General features: G+C 42.2%; 1 protein-coding gene across 1 annotated transcript in view; it reads left to right on the forward strand.

The window, feature by feature from the left end:
* The window catches only part of SPATA7 (spermatogenesis associated 7), a 53931-nt gene that overhangs the window by 27315 nt on the left and 5365 nt on the right, over nt 1-21251 (forward strand). Inside the window, exons 6-9 of the mRNA XM_063118483.1 lie at nt 9500-9978; nt 12338-12395; nt 13890-13963; nt 15699-15752. Coding sequence (XP_062974553.1) covers nt 9500-9978; nt 12338-12395; nt 13890-13963; nt 15699-15752 — 665 coding nt within the window. The remainder of the gene's footprint in view (nt 1-9499; nt 9979-12337; nt 12396-13889; nt 13964-15698; nt 15753-21251) is intronic.

Genomic DNA, 21251 nt, shown 5'->3' on the forward strand with positions numbered 1-21251 from the left:
CTGCACGCACATACCCCAGTGAATTGTTTTTGCAATAGTCTCCCATGTAAATTAACAAATGAAATATTTTCTACATTGGATATACATGTTGTTCGATGTTTTCCTTGTAATTTAAACTAGCATACTATTGTTAAGTAGAATGAATACTCACATACCAAGATACATAAACAAAACACATAACTACCAACAACATTTTCTTCTTCCCTTGTGTACCAGCTCAAACTTATCAATGTGTTCTCATTGTTATCAGATACCTTAATCTGTTCCAAAGTAGTTTATCTACTTCTGGGATATGGAGGTGTATTATTTGACGTGTATGAGAAGTCATTCATTTAATTGGAAAGCCTCATCAAAAACTGGTTTTAGTTTTTGATGAAAATGTAGCAACAAACATTAAAGATCCATGTTACATTAGAGTTTGTCATGAAAGGTCTCAAAAAGTTTTGAATCGTTGCCTGAGAAATGAACATTAGCAAATACTCCCTGCCCCCACAGACTAAAGTTGGCTTGTTTTCATTAACCATAGTTAAGATTAACTACAGTTGGCCTGAGTTTGGACAACACAGTAAGCTGCAGTTAATCTAAAATGGTAGCAAAAGTTTCCAGTCTCCTCCCTGTGGTTGCACTGGAGAGGAGGGAGAAGCACACAAACCCAAGGCATGCTGCAGCAAATTCCCATAATACTAAACTATGGTTTAGTGTTATCTCTGAACCAGTCCACTATTTTGAGTCAAAGTGGATTGTTATGTTATAAAATAGTATACGGTGTACTGTACACTGAACTGTCAGTCTTTTGCCTCCTTATTCAATATAGGAATGGTAAAAACATCCTAACTGCATTGAGAAACAATTCCATGCCCTTGGCATCTTATGATCCATCAGGTTAAGCAAGAGTTACGAAGTTACGAAGAGTTTCTGTTCAATAAAGCATGCCCTATTTGTGCCGACTGCAGTATTTTCTAAGACTAGGTCAGGAGGGCTGGGCAGACAGTCAAAGCTAGGAAGTTCTGTGGTTTGTTTTGTGCTGTCAGGGTTATTTAATAGCGCTTCCACTGTTCTTTGGGGTCTGTGTGACAGATATCCATGTTTTGTTGAAGGTTAGCTGTTCCATGGGTATCTTTCCTCTGGTTTCATACTTTGGTATAGATTAGAAGCCATAGAAAGAATCCCCAAGGAACAGGATGTGTCGCCTTCTTCCAATGTACCGTTTTCTGTAAATCTTAAATGACTTTCTCTATTTCAAAGTCAGTCAAAGCCTTCAAGAGTGCTGACCTCATAGTTTTATCTGTAGCCAATTTTCCTAATGCCTTTCCAATGAGGAGCACTCTGTTCAGGAGGTGGATATGTGGAAGCCAACCAGGTGAAGGTCAGAAGTCTGCTAAAGCCCACCAATATTGTGATTTTGCTATCTTTTATATCCCTGCCTTTTTATTGATCTATTTTATTTAATAACTACTAAAACAACAACATAAAAAGAATGGTCCTTCATTTTTAAACATTGCAACCAGGTCTATTTCTCTTAAGAAGTAAGCTGTTGTTCTTGATATCCATGCTCAATTGGCCATCCACAATGTGGAAAGAATAATTTAAAAGTCTTTGATATGAGTATACAGCCAAGAGTTCGTTAGATATTTATTTGAATGATGGATGATCGAGCTGTTTTTGTCATGAAATCTTTCTTTCATCGTGGGATGAATGGTAATGTAGTAATAGTAGGATTAAGAACATAAGAAGAGTCATGCTGCATCAAACCAAGGGTCCATCAAGTCCAGCATTCTATTCACGCAGTTCGACCAGTTGCCAACCAGGTACCCACAAGCAGGACACAAGTGCAACAACACCCTTCCCCCCATATTCCCCAGCAACAGGTGTACATAGGCATACTGCCTGTGATATTGAAGGTAGCACCTAGCCATCAGAACTAGTAGCCACTGATAGCCTTATCCTCCAGAAATTTATTCAACCCCCCCTTTAAGGCCATCCAAATTGGTGGCCATCACTACATCTTGTAGTAGAGAATTCCATAATTTGACTATGCACTTTGTGAAGAAACACTTCCTTTTATCTGTCCTGAATCTCCCACCTATCAGCTTCATGAGATGACTCCCTAGTATTATGACAAAGGGAGAAAAATGTCTCCCTATCCAAATTCTCCACACCATGCAGAATTTTGTACACCTCTATCATGTCTCACCCTTACCCTCCTTTTTCCAAACAAAACAATTTCAGCAGTATAACCTTCCCTCATAGAGGAGTTGTTCCAGCCCCTTGATCATTTTAGTTGCCCTTTTCTGCACTTTTTCCAGCTTTACAATATTTGTTTTAGGTGGGGTAACCAATAATGTACACAGTATTCTAAGTTTGGTCACACCATAGATACAGTATAAAGACTGTGTGGTATTGGCAGTTTTAATCTCAATTCCCTTTCTGATTACACCTAACATGGAGTTTGCCTTTTTTTACAGCAGCCATACATTGGGTTGACATTTTTATTGAGCTATCCACCACAACCCCAAAATCTCTTTCTTGTCAGTCACCGTTGGTAATATCCCATCAGGTTATACTTGGAGTTGGGATTTTTTGCCCCAACGTGCATCACTTTGCACTTTCTTTTAATTGAACCTCATTTGCCACTTAAATGGCTATTCTCCCTCTTTGGAGAGATCCTTTTGGTGCTTCTCAAACCCCCTTTTTGTTTTAGCCACCGTAAATAATTTGGCATCATCGGCAAACTTGGCCACTTCGCTGCTCACTCCTAATTCCAGATTGTTTATGAAGATCAGCAATTTCATATTTGTGTTAAGAATTTTGCTTTAAGGATCGATACCATCTGGGTCTGGAGATTTATTTACTTTCAATTTGTCAATAAGTTTGAGCACTTCATCTTGAGCACTTTCATCTTTAGACTTCCTTCATGAAAATATGAGTTTAGGCACAAGTATTTGTCCTATATTTTCTGCAGTGAAAGCCGATGAGAAGAATTCATTCACCTTCTATCTAGTCAATGAAGGGGTAATTGAAGTCACCCATTATTACAAAACTTCCTTGTTTGGAGGCCTCCCTGGTTTCGTTTTTTATCTCAAGGTCACCCTGAGCATTCTGATATGGGTGGGTGATAGCATGTTTCAAACACTAAATTAGTTTTGGAGCCTGATATTAACACCCACAATGCTTCTGTGGAAGAGTCTGCCCCTTTGAGGCATTCTAGTCTTTTTGACACTTGGCCCTCTTTGATGTTCAGAGCAGCACTTCCCCCAGTATGCCCTTACCTGCCTTCCTGTATTATTTATATCTGGAGATGACCGTATTTCACTGGTTCTCTCCATTAACACCAGGTTTCCCTAATGCCTACTATATCCAGGTTCTTCTTTAAAACCAAGCACTTCAACTCTCCCATTTTGGCCCAGAAGCTTCTCGTATTTGCATAGATGTGTGTACATCTTTTGCTCTGGCACTTAGGCCTCTTTGATTGGCTGTCATGTCCCATCATATACTCATGGTCTGTTTCCTCCCCTGCTGCATTTGGGCAATCGAAAACATTTTCATCTTCGGCCCCTTGATAATTTCACCCAAACCAGATGCTTCCCAGCTCCTGTCGGCTTTCCCACAAGGTTTAGTTAAAAGCTGCTCTGCTACCTTTTTCATGCTTAGCGCCAGCAGTCTGGTTCTATTTTGGTTCAGGTGGAGCCCATCCCTCTTGTACTGGCCTGGCTTGTCCCAAAATGTTCCCCAGTGCTTAACAAATCTGAACTCCTCCTCCGTGCACCACTGCCTCACCCACGCATTGAGACTCCTCAGTTTCGCCTCTCCTGATGGCCCTGTGCATAGAACAGGTAGCATTTCAGAGTAAGACACCTTGGAGGTCCTGGATTTCAGCCTCCTAGCTACCAACCTAAATTTGATTTCCAGGACCTCACGACTACATTTCCCCACATCATTGGTACCAACATGGACCACGACCACTGACTCCACCCTGGCACTACCTATTAGGGTATGTAGATGGCGCATGATATCTGCAACCAATTTACCATGCGGTCTCCACACCCATTACAAATTCAGCTGTTTATGTGTCTAACAATCTAATCTTCAGCTACCACAAGTCCACCACCCCCCAGAGGCACATCCTTGGTGTGAGAGAATATTTGCTTGTCTTCTGAGGAATGGGTCATTTCCCTCTTCCTCAAAATGATGCCCTCCTTCCCCAAGACCACCATTCTCTGTGACCACACAGTTGCTATCACCCATGTAGTGGGCTACTGCTACTTGGTCCCTAAAGGTCTCATCCACCAGCATCTCTGCCTCTCTTAGCTTCCTCAGGTCAGCAACCTTGGCTTCAAGGGAACTTTACACTGAGCACTCACTCAGAATTTCTGCCCAGCAGGCAGATGGTCATACATGTGGCACTCAGTGGAATGCACTGGTTCTTCTTCGTGGTCTCTGTGCATCACACATTATGGGCTCTGCGCCTGCGCGGGGCCAGCTCCGGAAAGTTCCCTAGCTGAAAACATTTTTGGGTGGGAAACCCTCCCCCACCATCTACTGAGCATGCTCGGGATTTCCCGCCCTAACTCCTCAGTTCTCTTCAACCACGTGTGGGTCAACAGCTTTTCATGAGACTCCTGGTTTAGCTACTTACTTGTGCTGAAAACTTCCTTTTTTTCTATTCTTCTTTCTCTTTCTCCAGTTTTCCATCTTTAGGCAGATGGTCATACATGTGGCACTCAGTGGAATGCACTGGATAGGCCCCAAATCCCTGCTCACTTTCTCCCTTCATAACTTTTTTTTAATATCGGTTTGTTTACCTGGAAAACTAAGTTGTTAATGAGAGAAGGTGGGAAATGTATTTACAGTTATTTACTATGAGTAGGGAGAGAAGAGTCGACTGCCCTGGCTTCTTCCCCTGTTGCTAAACTCACACAGGTGCTTAACTCACTCAAGTGCTGATGCTTTGTCACTGGGCTGAGATGCTTCATCACTGGAGCTCCTCATGCTCGGAGAAAGGATTGTTTTTGTCACAGGATGGACCAATTCCTAGGGCAGTATCCAAGCAGGCTGCCGCACACTTGCTGATTGTGTTCCAGCAGAAGGGGTGAGGGCTTGCACAACAGGGAATTAATGGTTCTAGAAGTAATCCTGGAAACAAGTGGAAACAAATTTCCAAATCAGGACATGTCGCCGGAGCTTCCTTACCTGCCCTGTTCTGGAAACGAGCATTTTCGCTTTGCTTTTAGAACCGCTAAATCTCTATTGCACTAATGGTTGATTCTGCTGGTGCATGGGCACAATAGGATACTCCCCGTAGTGTCCTGTGAGTGCTCCAAAGTAGTAAGAGTGGGGTGGGTTAAGAACACTCAAAGGAAGTCCTTTGAGTTGGGACAAATACAAGTTGTTATCACAGAATAACAACTGTGTGATTAGTGTAGCCATGAGATGACAGAAACAAGAATAATGTAACTGTCACTCCTTCTTGTCAGCCTGCCACAGCTGGCTAAAGGTTCTCCTCTACAAATGTGCAACGTTTTATACTGACCACTGTTTTAGCTCTGAGCATCCTCAAACATCTGGTTCATTCTGTTTCATGCATTACACAGTTGCTCTTCAATCACTCTGTCTATTGTTTCTTATTAGGGTCCTTGTCTCCAGAGTCTCCAGTGATCCTAAGGTGGTGTTTTCTTATTACAAGACTGTAATAAGTCTTGTAATGAAAATAAACACGGTGTCTTTTCTTTACCAACAAGCAACTCTTGTTTCAAATGTTTTGTATGCTTGTTTTATAAAATACATAAACCTTAAGCCCATAATTACTTAGAAGTAAGTCCCATTGGGTTGGATCCAGAGGTTTTACTCTGACTGCAAGGGCACCTCCAAGTGAGCCCCCTCAGAACTGTGGAAGCAGAGGTGGTAGTGGTGGTGGTGGGGAGGATTTCACTGATTCCACCTCCCTTTGCAGCCTCAGTGCAACCTCCTCCACTCTCAGGAACCGATTTTCAGGGAACATAGAGGACTACAGATGGAGGAGGAGTTGGAGAAGGTTGCTTCCTCCCCTCTTTAGCCAGCAGGTTCAAACACCTCCCACTAATGGAAGAAGGCCTTTGTGTGGGAGGCTTTTGCTGGATCCAAACCATTGAGTTTAATGGGACTTATTCCCATTAAAGTAGACATTTTCATGTTGTTTTGGAGCCAGCTGGAAGAGGGAAATGCAATACAAATGGCTGGAGGAGTTTTCAGAGGATAATAGGTGGAAAGGAAAAGAGATTTATTTATTTATTTATTTATTTATTTATTTATTTATTTAGACATTTGTATCCTGTCCTATATCACAAGGATCTCATCTGCCAGTTCTTCTCTGCAAGTTGGCAAACCCCTGCTTCCCTTGTAATAATCTATTGTACATTTGAATTGAAGCCTTAATCTTCTTTTTGTGGGTTATTTTCACATTCCATTTCCCTTCTCCTACTTTAATAGCTTCTTTGCATTTTTTTTTAAATATTCTGAGCTCTTTTCCAAAGTTCTGTCTTGTCTGATCAGAGGAAAACGAGATCAAATTCTGACCAAGCAAGCTACCCTTAAGAGAGGGTGAAAAATGAATCACTGCTTTCAAAGGCACCAGAGTGTAGCTCTCTTTTCAGATGAAACTAGCTAGAAGTACCAGCACCGTTGAAAACTGCAGTATCTATATCTTGATGATACTGGTGTTATCTCATTAAATGAAAATCTCTGAAGACCAGAAGCGGAAGAAACTGGAATAAAAAGAAGAGAATAAAGGGGACACATATCATATTGGTGAGGTCTGGTTTCTTAGTAGAGCAAACCCAGCCTACCATGAAATGATATGGTCAGCATCAGGGCATGGATTCCTGATCAACGGGATGAACTGGCAAGGACCAAGGCAGGCTGATACACCTCACATATTTATAATGTGTTGCAACATGTTCCAGATCCCTCCAGTTAAGGATAAATGTAAATATTTAATCAGTGGCGGCTGGTGGTTCTGATTTTGTTGGAGCTGTTTTAGTCAAAAACAGCCAGAACTTTAAAGGAGCTATCCAAGGTGCTTATCACTGTTCCCAAAACGAGTTCCTCACCTTGGAAAACTCTTTTAGCGTTCTAGCTGGTTCTGACTAAAACTTAGAATGGATTCACATCGAAATTGGAACTACCGGCCACCACTGCATTTAATACCCACTTAGAATATTTATTTATTTTATTTATTTATTACATTTATATACCGCCCCATAGCCAAAGCTCTCTGGGTGTTTGTAAAAGTTGAAAACAATGGACATTAAAAACAGATATACAAAATTTAAAACCATCAAAAGTATATTAAAAAAACCAATATCCATTTAGAAGAGTTCTGATGAGATTATACCTTTTCAGAGTGCAGGGAGGGAATTGGATGTTTTAATGTCCAAGGTTTTTGTTTTGTTTTTAAACTAACCCCTTGTAGAAAATGAGCATGTCAGTTCTCTACATGGAAGAGTTTGGGATTGTTGGGTTTTTATTATTATTATTAGGGAGGGGTGTATTAAAAATGCAGTGCCCCACCTGCAGCAGTCCTCAGGGTCTGCATTGCATTTTTTGGCACCAACCCTTGATATCGGCAAAAAAAAAGTTCAAATTCTTAGGCATAGGCCTCAATTGTTTAGGAATCTGGGCAATGAGACACCTTGGATACTTTTTTCAGCTCTGTAGAGAACTATTTTTTTTAAAAAAAATGGGAAGATGAAAACTTTAATACTAAAAAACAAAACAATATTTTGTAGGCAAATAGGATTGCGAGAAGAGAGCCAAGGATTTTCTATTTGTTTTCCATATCATTATTAGAGCAGGATGGTGAAATATCACAGTCGTACCACTTTCCAAAGCCCTCAACTGAAGCTGTATCCGTTTTATATTCTAACAACCACTATCCTTGCTTAAAAAAAAAAAAAACCAAAAAACCCAAACATGTCTGTTTGTAATTGTTGCCATAAGTTAGCGGCTCCGTGCCTTATTGTGTGTAATCATGAAATTAGGTTGCCTCACATGGAACACACCAATAACCGTATTAATGTTATTCCCTTGTCATTGCAGATAAAGTTGAGATAGTCATCACTGGAATAGTCAATTTGTTCACTGAATTTGGAAGAAATAATTATGTAAATCTTTTTTCTCAAGTTACAGGTGTTTATATTTTTGGAAGATGTTTGTTTTGTTTTAAGAATTGAGGGTTTACTTGTGTGACGTAAAATAGATCAGAAAAGGCCTGAACATGACTTGACATTATGAACCCATGTACAGTTCTCAATGTACAATAGAGGTATATTGTTGGCACATGTTGTTGGCATTGTTGTTCTAAGCCACTGCAGTGTATTTTGTGTGCAGAACAGGGACAGTATCAAGGGTCGGCATGTTTGGTCCACACCCCAGCAGAGGCCCACGGACAAGAGCCCCCCTGGACTTCCTCCTCCTCTTCACTGTTGCAACCAGCTTGTTCACCACCCTCTTGCCATGGCCAGGACAGTGGTGGTGGACAGAAGGAGGAGCAGTAGATACCACTGCCTGCTTGTTTACTGGGTCTCTGTCAAGTGAGCAAGTGGTTGCAATGATGAGAAAGAGGATGAGGAGCAATAGCAGCTGAAGACAGTGACAATAAGAAGGTAGACACCCAGAGGCAGAGGGCCCATTGATGCTAGGTAAGAGAGTGGAAAAAAGAGACTTGGGGCTCATCTACACCAAGCAGGATATTCCACTATGAAAGTGGTATGAAAGCGGTATATAAAAGGCAGGAGCCACACTACTGCTTTATAGCGGTATTGAAGTGTACGGACAACTGCTGGGGCCCATGACACATACCATATACTGCTGTCATACCAATTTCATAGTGCTATGTCCTGCTCGCTGTAGATGTGTCATGGCCCCCAACAGTTGTCAGTGCACTTCAATACCTCTTTAAAGCAGTAGTGTACTTCAATACCACTATAAACCCTATATCAATGTCAAAGCTGCACAAAGGAATAAAATAGCAGCCAGCTTTTAAAAAATGCACTTAAGAGTGATGCAAACCACATAGCAGTAAAGCCATATCATGGGGCAAGAGAGCAATCGGCTTGGTAAGTCAAAAGGGACAGGCAAGTATTACCATTTGGTGGAAGGCCAGTAGTGAGGGGGCTAGATTGGCTCCTCTAGGCACAGCATTTCAGAGTCTGGGCAAGGCCACTGAGAATTGTCCATATTTAGAACAAGTTGCTTATTAAATGCTTTATTATGTCATACAACAATGACGTGGACTTTTACCAGCTGCCTAAGGTACACTATTGACAATGCGGTCCTATATGTATGTCTTACTCAGAAGTAAGTCCCATTGAGTTTAGTGGGACTTAATCCCATGTAAGTATGTCTAGGATGCCACCCTCTATATTTTTCTACATGTTGCTTTGCTTTGTATTTTTAAAATTGTGGATGCTCATGAAAAGGAGCAGAGAACATTGCCACATGTGGGCTTTTTCTCCCCCACCAGGGTTCACTGGAAGCAGAAGGCAATGTGGGGCTACTCTCATGTGCGACAAGTGAACAGAAGTGTCCAGTGGGTTCCATCTCGACTCCAGAGAGGCAGAGCGCAGTTCTTCCAAGTCCTGAAAACCCTGCCAGGAGAGCTGCTCAGAAGGCCTCCGACATCTCTGTCTCAAGCTCAAGCACCAGTACTTCAAGTCTGCACAGACTGCATTCCAAGATTTCTTGCAGCTCTTCTTCTGATAGCATTGCAAACAAGCATTCCCACAAGGCCCAGAACCCTGATTCCAAAGTATGCAGCGGAGATCTCCTTGAGAAGCACTCTGAACACTTTACCAATAGCCAACAACCGTTCACTCCACGTACTTTAAAATCAGATGCGAAATCCTTCCTTTCACAGTACAGATATTATATGCCAGCAAAACGGAAAATAAGGGATATTTCTAAGCAACAGGCAGAAGCAGAAACACAGACTGATGTAAGCAGGTAATGAATCTTCTTAAACCAGCCATGTTCAGTCATACCAAGAACTTCCTTATGGTGCGCACTGAATCGAACCACTGTCTCATGTCTGATCTCAGCTGTAGAAGTTTATACATGGTGGGGACAGGCAGGAGTTGACTTGCATGTGCCTCTGCCCTGACAGTTTAAAGCTCCCACCCATTGTATCACTCGCACATCTATTTGCATGTTTGACGAATGCCCAGCATCCTTCCACTTCGGTTTTTCAAAGTGAAATGATCATGGGAATACTTTCTAGAGAGGATCCTAGGGATTGGGTACAAGTTGCTTATTAAATAAGCAATTTGACATATAAGCCAAGTGTACATGGCTTATATGTAATGTAAAATGTGATACTCAATATTAGACACAAAACGCTCTAGGGCACTGAATGCTGCAATGTATACACCTTTTAGGGTATTAACTTTGAAGAAAATATAATAATGAAGGGCATTGTATAAAGAATAAGACACTATTCAAATAAGCTGAACATTTCCATGACAGAAGAGAGACACATATATGTTGGAACTACATGTAATAGTGTACTGTAGTAGTGTTCAAAAAGGTCACGTAATCCAGTGACTGCCAACTCAATGTAAACAAGATCCCCATAACTATGTAGAAGCAACAGAACAGGTACCAATACCCATGCTTCACCCTGTTTCTTAACAGTTATTCAGGTGCTACTTGATAGGCCCCCATTTCAAACTGTCTCTTTTGAGTGTACTATCCTTTAAATGTTCTTCATTTCAAAGAGCTGTTCATACGTATTAGCCTCTACTCAAATGAAAAGCAGGTGGTATATAGTTACAACTGTTTTACTTTTTGTTGCTACTCCTGTACGCATCTTATATCATAGAGGTGGGGACATGTGCACAATATTTCTATGGAACAGCATGGAAAGTGGTGCTGGGGGTGCAGTGGGCGGAGGGGAGGAATTAGGGAAAATCACCACCCCACCTCCCCTCTCCAGCAGCAGCAGAATTCCTCTGAGTTCAAGTCTGGATCCAACCCATTTTTATCATTTTCTTATGATAAAAAAACAAAACAAACATGAATCGCTAACCATTGGTTGTTTGTAAGTGCAAGCAAGCGAGAGAACATGTTGGTTCTTGCCTGCCTCCACTTTCAATTAACAACCCAGGGACACCTGTTGGGTTAACTCCGGGTTAACCACTAAACAACACAGAGGTTTGCATGTCATAAAACAACCCAGGAACAGGGCATTCCTGGGTTGTTAAATGAAAGCAGAAGTGGCGAGTAGGTGGGAGGCAGCATGGCCGCTCAGTCCTGCATGCCCCCACCAATTCCTGGGTTAAACTGAATTGGCCATGACATGCAAACCAGTTATAGTTCATTTGTAATTCTCTACAAAGTTTATCTATTTAATTGGCAGGAAATTGCAAGTGGAGATCTTTCTTCCAGAGTTGAAAGGAGAAGTCAATGCTTTTTGAAAGAAGCGTTGCCACATGTAATTCTTGTCATGTAAATGGTTAAGTTGGGTAAATTGGAGGGGGAATATTGCAACTTGCCATTGGATTTATACAGATAGAAATAAATACACAAGTTGGCCATAATGTCACCTGCCATGTATATTGCTCGTGTTGTGTGACTTCATTCATTTCTTCATTAATTCATTCACTCGCCAAACATAGATCATCCATGCATTTCAATTCTGTATTCATTTCCATTTAAATTAATGGAAGACGCCGCAGCAGTGTTGGAAGGAATTGACCCTTTATTAGGAAATATTTGTTGATCTAAGATGAACACCCTTTGCCCTGACACACACCTCTTCTCCAAATCTAATATTCTTGACTCCTTCCATTCTGAAGGGTCATTGAATGCTATCAGCACAATTAATATCAGTTGGTTAGACTTTCCTTCATAGGACTGGAATTACATAGTAGATAAGAAACCCCAGCAAATACATTGCATTTAATGTCATAGAAGAACATTACTGTGGGGCAGGTACTGCCAGAACCCTTTAAAAATTTGATAAATACTTCTAATTCCGGAGGTACCCCAGCCAGGCAATAGCAGCCGTTAATATCCCACCAGCTTCCACATCTATATTGCAATTGTCTGCTACATTCAAATATAATAGTACCTAAGCAGTTGGATTCACACTCATTTAGAATTCTCATTCACCAGTGACTATGAGTTAGTTTTTCCTTCATCACACAAGGAAGGGGCTTAGCTGGGATTGTCACCGATACATCTAAAACCATTACATTTTCTGGAAGATGGATGTTAACATTCTCTGGCGTATAGGTGCAGGAAATGGTGTATTGGACAATTAACTCTGCAAGTTCTGCCTAATATAACGTATTAATTTTTTTAGTTTCCAGGTTGAGTCTGAAGGATCTGAAAAAAGGGATCTGGCTGACATCATAAAGGAGGTAATTCAAGTGTTTAGTTGTATTTCAGTCAACAAGCCATTTATAGCAACACTGGGATACATCTTTACTCTCTGCCACTTCAGCCCAGGTTGTTAGGCACAATAAGTGCCAACTGTTTACTATAAAATTTTATGTATGAGTGACTCATGGTTTTGGCCAAGTGCACCCAGGAGTGCAGTCCTTATTTGTTGTACTTTTTTTTATTATTAGATTGATTTCCTAGACTCCTGCCAAAGGCAAGTCACAGCTGCTGGTTGGGGGCCACAGAGGTGGCAGTGGGTAGGGCCAGGCTCTTGGCAGACTGTAGAGAACAAAAAATGTTCAGGGTGGGTGATCCTCATAGAGATGATTCTCCCCATTGCACTGCCCCCAAACTGCCAAGGCATTTGGGCTAGCTGAGGAGATTGCAATTTACAGGGGGAAGATGGCACGTGGCAAAGATAATTCCCCCAGTCTGTCTTCCTCTCCATCACAATCCCATTCCCCCTGCCAACCTGCCATTCAGCTAAGCAACAGGTATGCAGGGGGATGGAATTCGGCAGGGGCTTGGGAACTGATGGCGGGGGGGGGGGGGGGGCTGAACGGAAGACCTTTGGGGGATGCATGCAGGCTACAGATCATACCACATAAGCCTAAAAGGAAAGTGTTCCCACTTGCACAAGTTGGGAGTGCCCAGTTTTTGCTGACCCCCCACTACCTACTGCATCCCTGTTCTATTCCAGAGGGTGTCTCAGCCCAGGAACAGCTGGGGTAGCAGAGCTAAAGTTGATGTGGAGGATCAGTGAAAATCAGGTATCCCAACTTATATGAGCAGAAGTGCTTTCCAATACTGCAGAGTCCCCATTTGATACAGCCCATTTTTATTAACGTATGTGGAATAGTTCTCACAGTACATATGGTGCACATCCGCCCCGCACACTCAGGTCCTCTGGGAAGAATCTACTTCAGTCAACCAAAACTAGGCTGACAGGTATTACCCAGAAGACCTTCTCTTCTGCTGCTCCCAGGCTGTGGAATGGCCTGCCGGAGGAGATTAGGCAACTTGACAGTGTTTTAGAATTTTAAAAAGCAATAAACACTGATCTATTCCAGCAGGCCTATCCAGTGAAATTTTAGAATGCTTTTAGGATGTTTTAAGGATGGTTTAATCATGTATGCTGTGTTTTAAATCAGTTTTTAATGTGTTTTATATTCATTGTTGTTCCCCGCCTCGATCCAAGTGGAGAGGCGGGTAAGAATTATTATTATTATTATTATTATTATTATTATTATTATTATTATTATTATTATTATTATTCCTGAACCAAGAAGTGTGGGGATTGCCAATCACATGTTTGAAAGAGACTTGCACTACCATGGGAGGCAATAGTTGGTCAGGATATGGCTCCCTGCTTTGTGTACACATCTTTAAAAATACTTTTCTTACCTGAGCACAGTTCCTCCCCCATCAGCTTCCCTTTCTCCTACTTTCATGATGCTTTCCCTGTGTTGTAGGTGGAAGACACAGTGTCTGCCAGTGCAGATAAGTCTGACGAAGCAAAGGCGGTTTCTCAGTTCTCCTCACCAAGGTACATGAAATTCAGTGGATTATTTATACTTTTCCTCTCTCTCTCTCTCTCTCTTAACTTGTTTGCTGATGGTGAGCTCATTACCATTCTGTCTGTCAAATCCAAAGGGGTGTCTTTTAGGAGACTTAAGGCTTACATGCTGTCTAAGCAGAAATTTATTTAGGCTTTCCTTCGAACTGAATTCCAGTAGCAAAACCAGAAAAGTGAAAAGGAAATTGGAAAGATGGAAGGAAGGCCCCCACCTACCCCAATATAGCAACAGCATCTCTATCTCTCTAGTAGTAAATGGTGAAAATGCGATAAATAAAATGCTTGTTGAGAATAACTTTAGATCATGTGGTGCGTCAGTATATATGGTTCATGAGTCGTCGTTTACTAAAGGTGGAAAGTAGGTTAAAGATCATTTGGATGTGGCCCAAATACTCAGTGTCTCCATTTTTAATAAAAAGGATAACAATGAGCAAAACTGGCTGAGAGAGGGAGGAAGGGAAGGGGAGAGAGAGAGAGACTAGTGTGAGGTTATGGAAATGAATGAGTTTGAGCTTTAGGAGAAGCCTAAATTTGGGGGGGGGGGTTAATACTGTCCATTCAATAATATTAAATGAGTTATCACTTCATGTGATCGCAAGAGAGAGAGACCCTTTTCAATGGTGTCACCCCATCTATTCCCCCCCCGAGATGCTCACCTAGTGCCTACGTTATGGTATTTCATCATCGGGTGAGAACCATCCCCCCACCTCCAGGTATTTTAGGAACTGTTTGAATGCTTTTAGGTCTTTGCATTGTTTTATTCCTCCTGGTGGTTTTACCTTGCTTTCATCTTGTGTTATTTTATGGCCGTTCTAAATGCAGTGACTTTTCTGTGTTGAAAGGCAACATTTTGGCCATCTGTAAGGACCATCAGTTAAGGAAGATATCCGGGGCGCTTTGTCTTATAACCACAGAAACTCAGCCTTTCATTGCCTTAAGTATAAGTCTACTATGTTATTTAGCTGGTATTATTATTATTAGCCAGGGAATTTATCAATCAAATGGCATTTGGTGTGTTCTACATAATAATGGCATCATGATAATAACAAGACGTCGTTTGAAAAATCCTGACAGTCATTCCTTCTTCACAAGGAATTCTGGGAATTGTAGTTCCATTGGTGGGGGGAGGAGTATAAGTACCCTCACCAACCTACAATTCCAAAGATGATTGGGGTGCAGGGGAGCAATAGCAGACTGTAGCTCTTCGCATACGTGTATCTCCATGCATAAAGAAGGCTCCTGGCTCTATGCATTCAACTCCTCATCTGAAAAGGGGAGCCTGCATACATACCTTCTGTTAGCAAGTGTCCCTTTTGCACAGGGTGTGTGCCTAAATGTGCACTTTCAGACATGCACCTTGACTCGTAAAGGGATCTTTTAACATTGAGCGCTGAGCAAGGGAATGTAAAAGGTCAAGAGATTAAGTCCGGAAAATAATAATCATGCCAAAGACCGTGGAGGGTGGGGAGGTGATGGCTTTGAACCACATGCCCCATTTTGCTTTGGGGGTCAGGCCTGGCTTTCAGAACAGCAGCCTTCCCAAGCAGGAATGAAACCTTCCTTTCCTTGTCAAAAACAGCGGAATATTGGGGTGTCTCTCGACTCGTGGAAGCAAACATGGCCCTGTATGAAAGTACCATAATTTAGTAGTATAGAACTTCCTTCTGTGTCTGATTTCTGCAGTTTTCCCCCCCTTTTGGCTCAGGGTGACTTCTCCATCTTCTGTGCAGTCCCCAATGATGAGAAGAATCCAGGCTGAGTAAGTAACATGTTCAATTTCAATGTTAAAGTAATTTAAAATTCTTAATAAAGCTGAAATGATGACCAAGAGTGCTGGCAAAGGAGTGAGTGCCCCGTGGGACGGAAGGAGGGGAGGAAATCCCTCCTCATGGAAGGGAGAAAGTGCGTCCACTCCTTCACCACATGGAGAGAAACACCCATGGCCGTGTTTGCAGCCCCTTGGCCCCCTCTGCCACTGCTGAATTTCCGCCACAGTAGCCAAAAAAATGCAGCAACTTTTGCAACTAAGCAAGGCATGCAGAGAGCGTGTGCCTTCTTTGCAAGCAGGACCATGCTCCCAGAACCTTCCCAGGGATGTGGTTTTACTTGAAAACCAGGTGTGCTCTGCCTGTGTGCCTCGTTTCTCTGCAGAACCACTGTGGTCCATCAGCAAGTTTGGCAGGATAGAGCGTGGCTCCCAGCACGTTCTTGGGGCCAAGGCAGCCCCCTGAGCCCCCAGACGCTGCTCACTCCTACTTTAAACACATCACAAAACGTTTGTATGATGTGAGCCTCTTGCTAGACAGTTTCTCTATTCCTCTCTCCCCTCCTCCTCTGATAACTTTTTGATGCACAATCTAACATAATGAGATCAGACTTACATTTAGAGATACCAGGTGGCTACTAGGAGGAGGGCTTTCTCTGCTGTGGCACCCCGGCTGCGGAATGAGCTCCCCAAAGAGGTCCGCCTGGCGCCTACACTGTACTGCTTTCATCGCCAGCTGAAGACCTTTTTATTCACTCAGTATTTTAACACTTAATTTTAACTTAAATTTAAATTTTACTGTTTTAACTCTGTATTTTAATCTTATATCAATTTTGCTGTGTGGTTTTATCCTGGTTGCGCTTTTTATACTGTATTTCGTAATTGTGTTTTTAACCTATTGGGTGTTTTATTGTGGTTTTAATTTTTGTGAACCGCCCAGAGAGCTTCGGCTATTGGGCGGTATAAAAATCAAACAAATAAATAAATAAATACAAGAGAGTGCAAACCTTCACTTCCTTATCTGGTTGATCGGTTTGCAATTGCTCCATTTACCCCCAAACACCTTATATTTTTAATCTTATTCTGTCCCTTACCTTTGGGGCAGAAAGTTGCATCACTGTCTGTGAGAGAAGAACAAAACCCATATGATGCCATGCAAGGCGGTGGTTTGCCTCTATATGTGCCTACATATATGCTGTAAGAACAGAAGAAGAGCTGTGCGGCATCAGACCAAAGACCTACCCAGTCCAGCTTTCGGTTTCCACAGTAGCCAACCAGATGTCCATGGGACACGCATAAATAGGACATGAGGACAACCGTACAGGGGTAGGCGTATACAGTCAGCACTGCATGCTGAAACTTCATGGCTTGTAAAGTGCCACCCTAAGATCACATATGAGCTGTGATGTCAGTTGTCTTAGGGTCTGCTCTCCCCCCCACCCCCATTATTTTGGGCTGATGAGAGGTCTAGATCAGCTGTACCACTGATTCGTGGGAGGTTGTTGTTTGCTTTCTTTTTCTGGTCTTCAAACCCATTCTGTATCTAGGAAAATTATTCCCAAACTCACCTGAGCTTACAGGAGGCAAGATTTGGAAGGCACTCTCACACTATTCCCCCGCTCATGCTCTTCGCTCCTCTGATGCCATGTTTCTCACCTGCCCAAGGGTCTCTACTTCCCTTGCTCGGCTTCGTCCATTTTCTTCTGCTGCCCCTTACGCCTGGAACGCTCTTCCAGAACATTTGAGAACTACAAGTTCAATCACAGCTTTTAAAGCTCAGCTAAAAACTTTTCTTTTTCCTAAAGCTTTTAAAACTTGATTTTGTTCTGACTTTATACTGCTAGTTTTACCCTACCCTGTGCCTGTTTGGTGCATTCTCTTCCCCTCCTTATTGTTTTATTATGATTTTATTAGAATGTAAGCCTATGCGGCAGGGTCTTGCTATTTACTGTTTTACTCTGTACAGCACCATGTACATTGATGGTGCTATATAAATAAATAATAATAATAATATAATAACATTCTAGTGTACCTTGAAGACACTATAGGAACGCAACGAATTCCTGCGGTATTAAAAGCACTAACAGCATGTCTGAACAGAATGCCAAGTAGCTGGAAGCTTTCCAAACCTAAGAGATTAATGTTGGATTCAAAGGAGCGCGTGCCAGACCTAGTCAAGGTGTTCGTGATGCGCAACTTCTTTAGAGACCTCTGTGTTTTTCTAGAAGGGAATTTAGCAACACATTAACAGCTTTGCATGCTGATGGCTGATTACTTCTATTAAGTGTTTGTGTATGTACTGCATTAGTTTGTTTCTGATTGCTGCTGTTTAGACATCTGTGCAATTAAATTATTTTTCTGTTACTTGAAATGTTTTGTCTTGTTTCACTGAGCATATTTTTAAAAAAAAAACCTGGGGGGTTGAAATAAAGTTTAGCCTTTTAACAATAAAATAAGAAGGAAATATAATTTAAGAGAAAAGATCATGATATTAAGCCTTAAGGCTTCAGATACGTGCAAAATGTGCACACAGATTGGGTGGGGTTGCACATTCCTATTAATATTGCAATGAAGATGTAAATGTGTGCCTTGTGCACGTTGCATAGTCTGAATGCCCATCACAATGCAGGCACACCTTTGCACTCCATTCTGTGCACTGTCCCCAGCCCAATCAGAAAACCTGCATATGGAGCCACTTCTGTGCACATCTCTTCCTTACTGGGTTGGAGCTGCTGCAGGTGCTGCTTAGTGTGATGTGGGTGAAAGCAGCCGATGCTCTCTCCCTGCTATGAGCATGGGGCTAGGCGAGCACTTTAACTGCCCTCTAGCAGCCACTACCGGCAGAGGGGACAAAATCTAGCTGGAAGGGGCCTTGCAAATACATCCAGCAGAGCTACCAGCCTACCTGTAAGTCATTTATGGCATACAAGCTAGAAGCAGGGGGCTGCTCAACCTGTAAAGCGTCCCTGCCAGTTTGCTCGGATTCAGTTCTGGCCACACAAGGTACCCTGTGCTTGTTACAAGCCTGAGTAATGTGTGAACTTCCCCTTAGTTGCATAAACCCCTTCCATGGCTCTAAAGCCTTGTAGGATGTGCTGCCTGCTACAGATGAGGCAACACTCTTGAGGTCATCTGCCCATCTAAATCGGATGTAGGGCACCAAGCACCACCGTCGAACACAGTTTCTCAAGGGACGTGTAGCACTGTTAAGACTAGTTGTGGACACCTTTGTTAGGAGGAAGTTAAAAATGAGCACTCTCACCTAATTATAGGAATCTTAGGAATAGGAATACAATTACCTGGGAGTAAGTGTCACTGAATTTAATAGTTTTACGTCAGAATGGACATGCATAGGATTGCACTGTTAGCTGATTTATTATATACTAGCTGTACCCTGCCACGCGTTGCTGTGGCTCAGTCTGGTTAAATTTAAAAGAAAGAAAAGACAAAGCGGATGTTTCTAATATGTTTAATTTCACAATGCTTGTGGATATACAATATTTTTAGTTGTTCCATTGTCTGGGTAGATATAGAGATTGTCTGGTTTGCCGACTCTAGAACACGCAACATATAATTGTCCATGTGAGAAGCAATCTGTGTCTAGATCTAAACCGCACAATTCTAAAGATTGGCCCTGAGCTTTGTTGATGGTGATTGCAAACGCCAATCGAATTGGGAATTGCAATCTCTTAAATTGAAATGGCATATCTGTTGGAATCATAGGAATGCGAGGAATGAGGACATCTTCACCTTTGAAAGGTCCTGTCAAGATTGATCTCCGACTATAACAATTGCCACTTCGTCTATAGTTGGAGCATTGAATCTTCGCACATGTTCTCCAGCAGGCGTTTTGTCAGCATGAATAACAATCTTGTGTGTATCAGATGGCATCATGTCAATTGCTGATTTGAACAAATGTACTAAATTGTTTTTTTTGTGAAGTAGCTGTTGCAGTTTTGAAACGATGGACCTTTTTATGCCGGTATAAATTCCGCAGCGTGCATTCAATTCATAATTGCCATCACCAATGAAATACATTTGTAGGAATTTATGTTGACTATCTTGAAACGGAAGGAAGGAGCCGGCTTTATGATAAATTTGTCCTTTGACTTTGAAAGTTGGCATAAATGGAGCTGTGATGATTTCTGCGCCGAACGACGTCATTTGGAAGCATGAGTTGTATTTCCTGATGTTAGATAGGAAATGCTTTGATTCTGCGGTATATCCGGCAAGCAAAGTTTGTAATGGCTCTGGTGGTTCTCCAAGTTGAGGCAGTTTAATTTTTCCAGCAGCGCAACACATTCCTTTTGTTCCTCCATTAAATTTAAGAGCCTTGCAATAAGGACACACTTCAGTCATAGTGCCGATGGGAACATGCCACCTCAAACTATAATCATCAGCTGGGTTGTACCGGAATGCAAGGCGATTGTAATCGTGTGATTGTTTACCACGGAGTCGTGTTTGACGCTGATGTGCTGTTTCTCGTTGACGTCTTTCAGCCACTCTCAGCCTGTCGCGTTCATTCTGTTGAGAACAAAGCAGATCTGAAGCTGTAGAATGCGATTGCTGTGCTCGCAACTGTGCATCCTCAAGTCTGGCTGAACGTTGCTTGGCTGGTTCCTTGGCACGTATTTGAGGCATTCTTTTTCTTTTTTTTCTCGTTTGCTGATGCCCATTCTTCCTCAGTCTGATTTGCAGTTTCTCGTCGCAGTGCTTCCACTCTGCGAGCACGACAACCTAAGTGTGATCTTCTGCGAGGCATTATTTGGATGAAGTAAAGCAGATTGTTTGGTTTTTAAAAAAGGATGTTTTTACGGTGAGGAGGTTAGTGGAAACTCCTGGCAGTTACCTTTCTTCAGAATGTGTAACTGTCACAGGTGTGACATCTATATTCACTCAGCCAATTGTGAGAGAATATGCAAATAGGAGAGGAGGCAGAGGCAGTGGATTGGCCTACTGGTTGGCGATGTCACAATGACTTATAAGAGCAAATAGGAGAGAACATGCAAATAGGAGAGAAGGCAGAGGCAGTGGATTGGCCTACTGGTTGGCGATGTCACAATGACTTATAAGAGCAAATAGGAGAGAACATGCAAATAGGAGAGAAGGCAGAGGCAGTGGATTGGCCTACTGGTTGGCGATGTCACAATGACTTATAAGAGCAAATAGGAGAGAACATGCAAATAGGAGAGAAGGCAGAGGCAGTGGATTGGCCTACTGGTTGGCGATGTCACAATGACTTATAAGAGCAAATAGGAGAGAACATGCAAATAGGAGAGAAGGCAGAGGCAGTGGATTGGTCTACTGGTTGGCGATGTCACAATGACCTATAAGAGCAAATAGGAGAGAACATGCAAATAGGAGAGGAGGCAGAGGCAGTGGATTGGCCTACTGGTTGGTGATGTCGCAATGATCAGCAGGACTGGTTTTGAGGAGGCCTATTTCTTCGATTTTAAGACAAACTTTTGACCCCATAGAGAACATAGATACATA

This window comes from Elgaria multicarinata, chromosome 2 (genome assembly GCF_023053635.1).
Source record: "Elgaria multicarinata webbii isolate HBS135686 ecotype San Diego chromosome 2, rElgMul1.1.pri, whole genome shotgun sequence".
In the NCBI taxonomy this organism is placed as follows: Eukaryota; Metazoa; Chordata; class Lepidosauria; order Squamata; family Anguidae; genus Elgaria; species Elgaria multicarinata.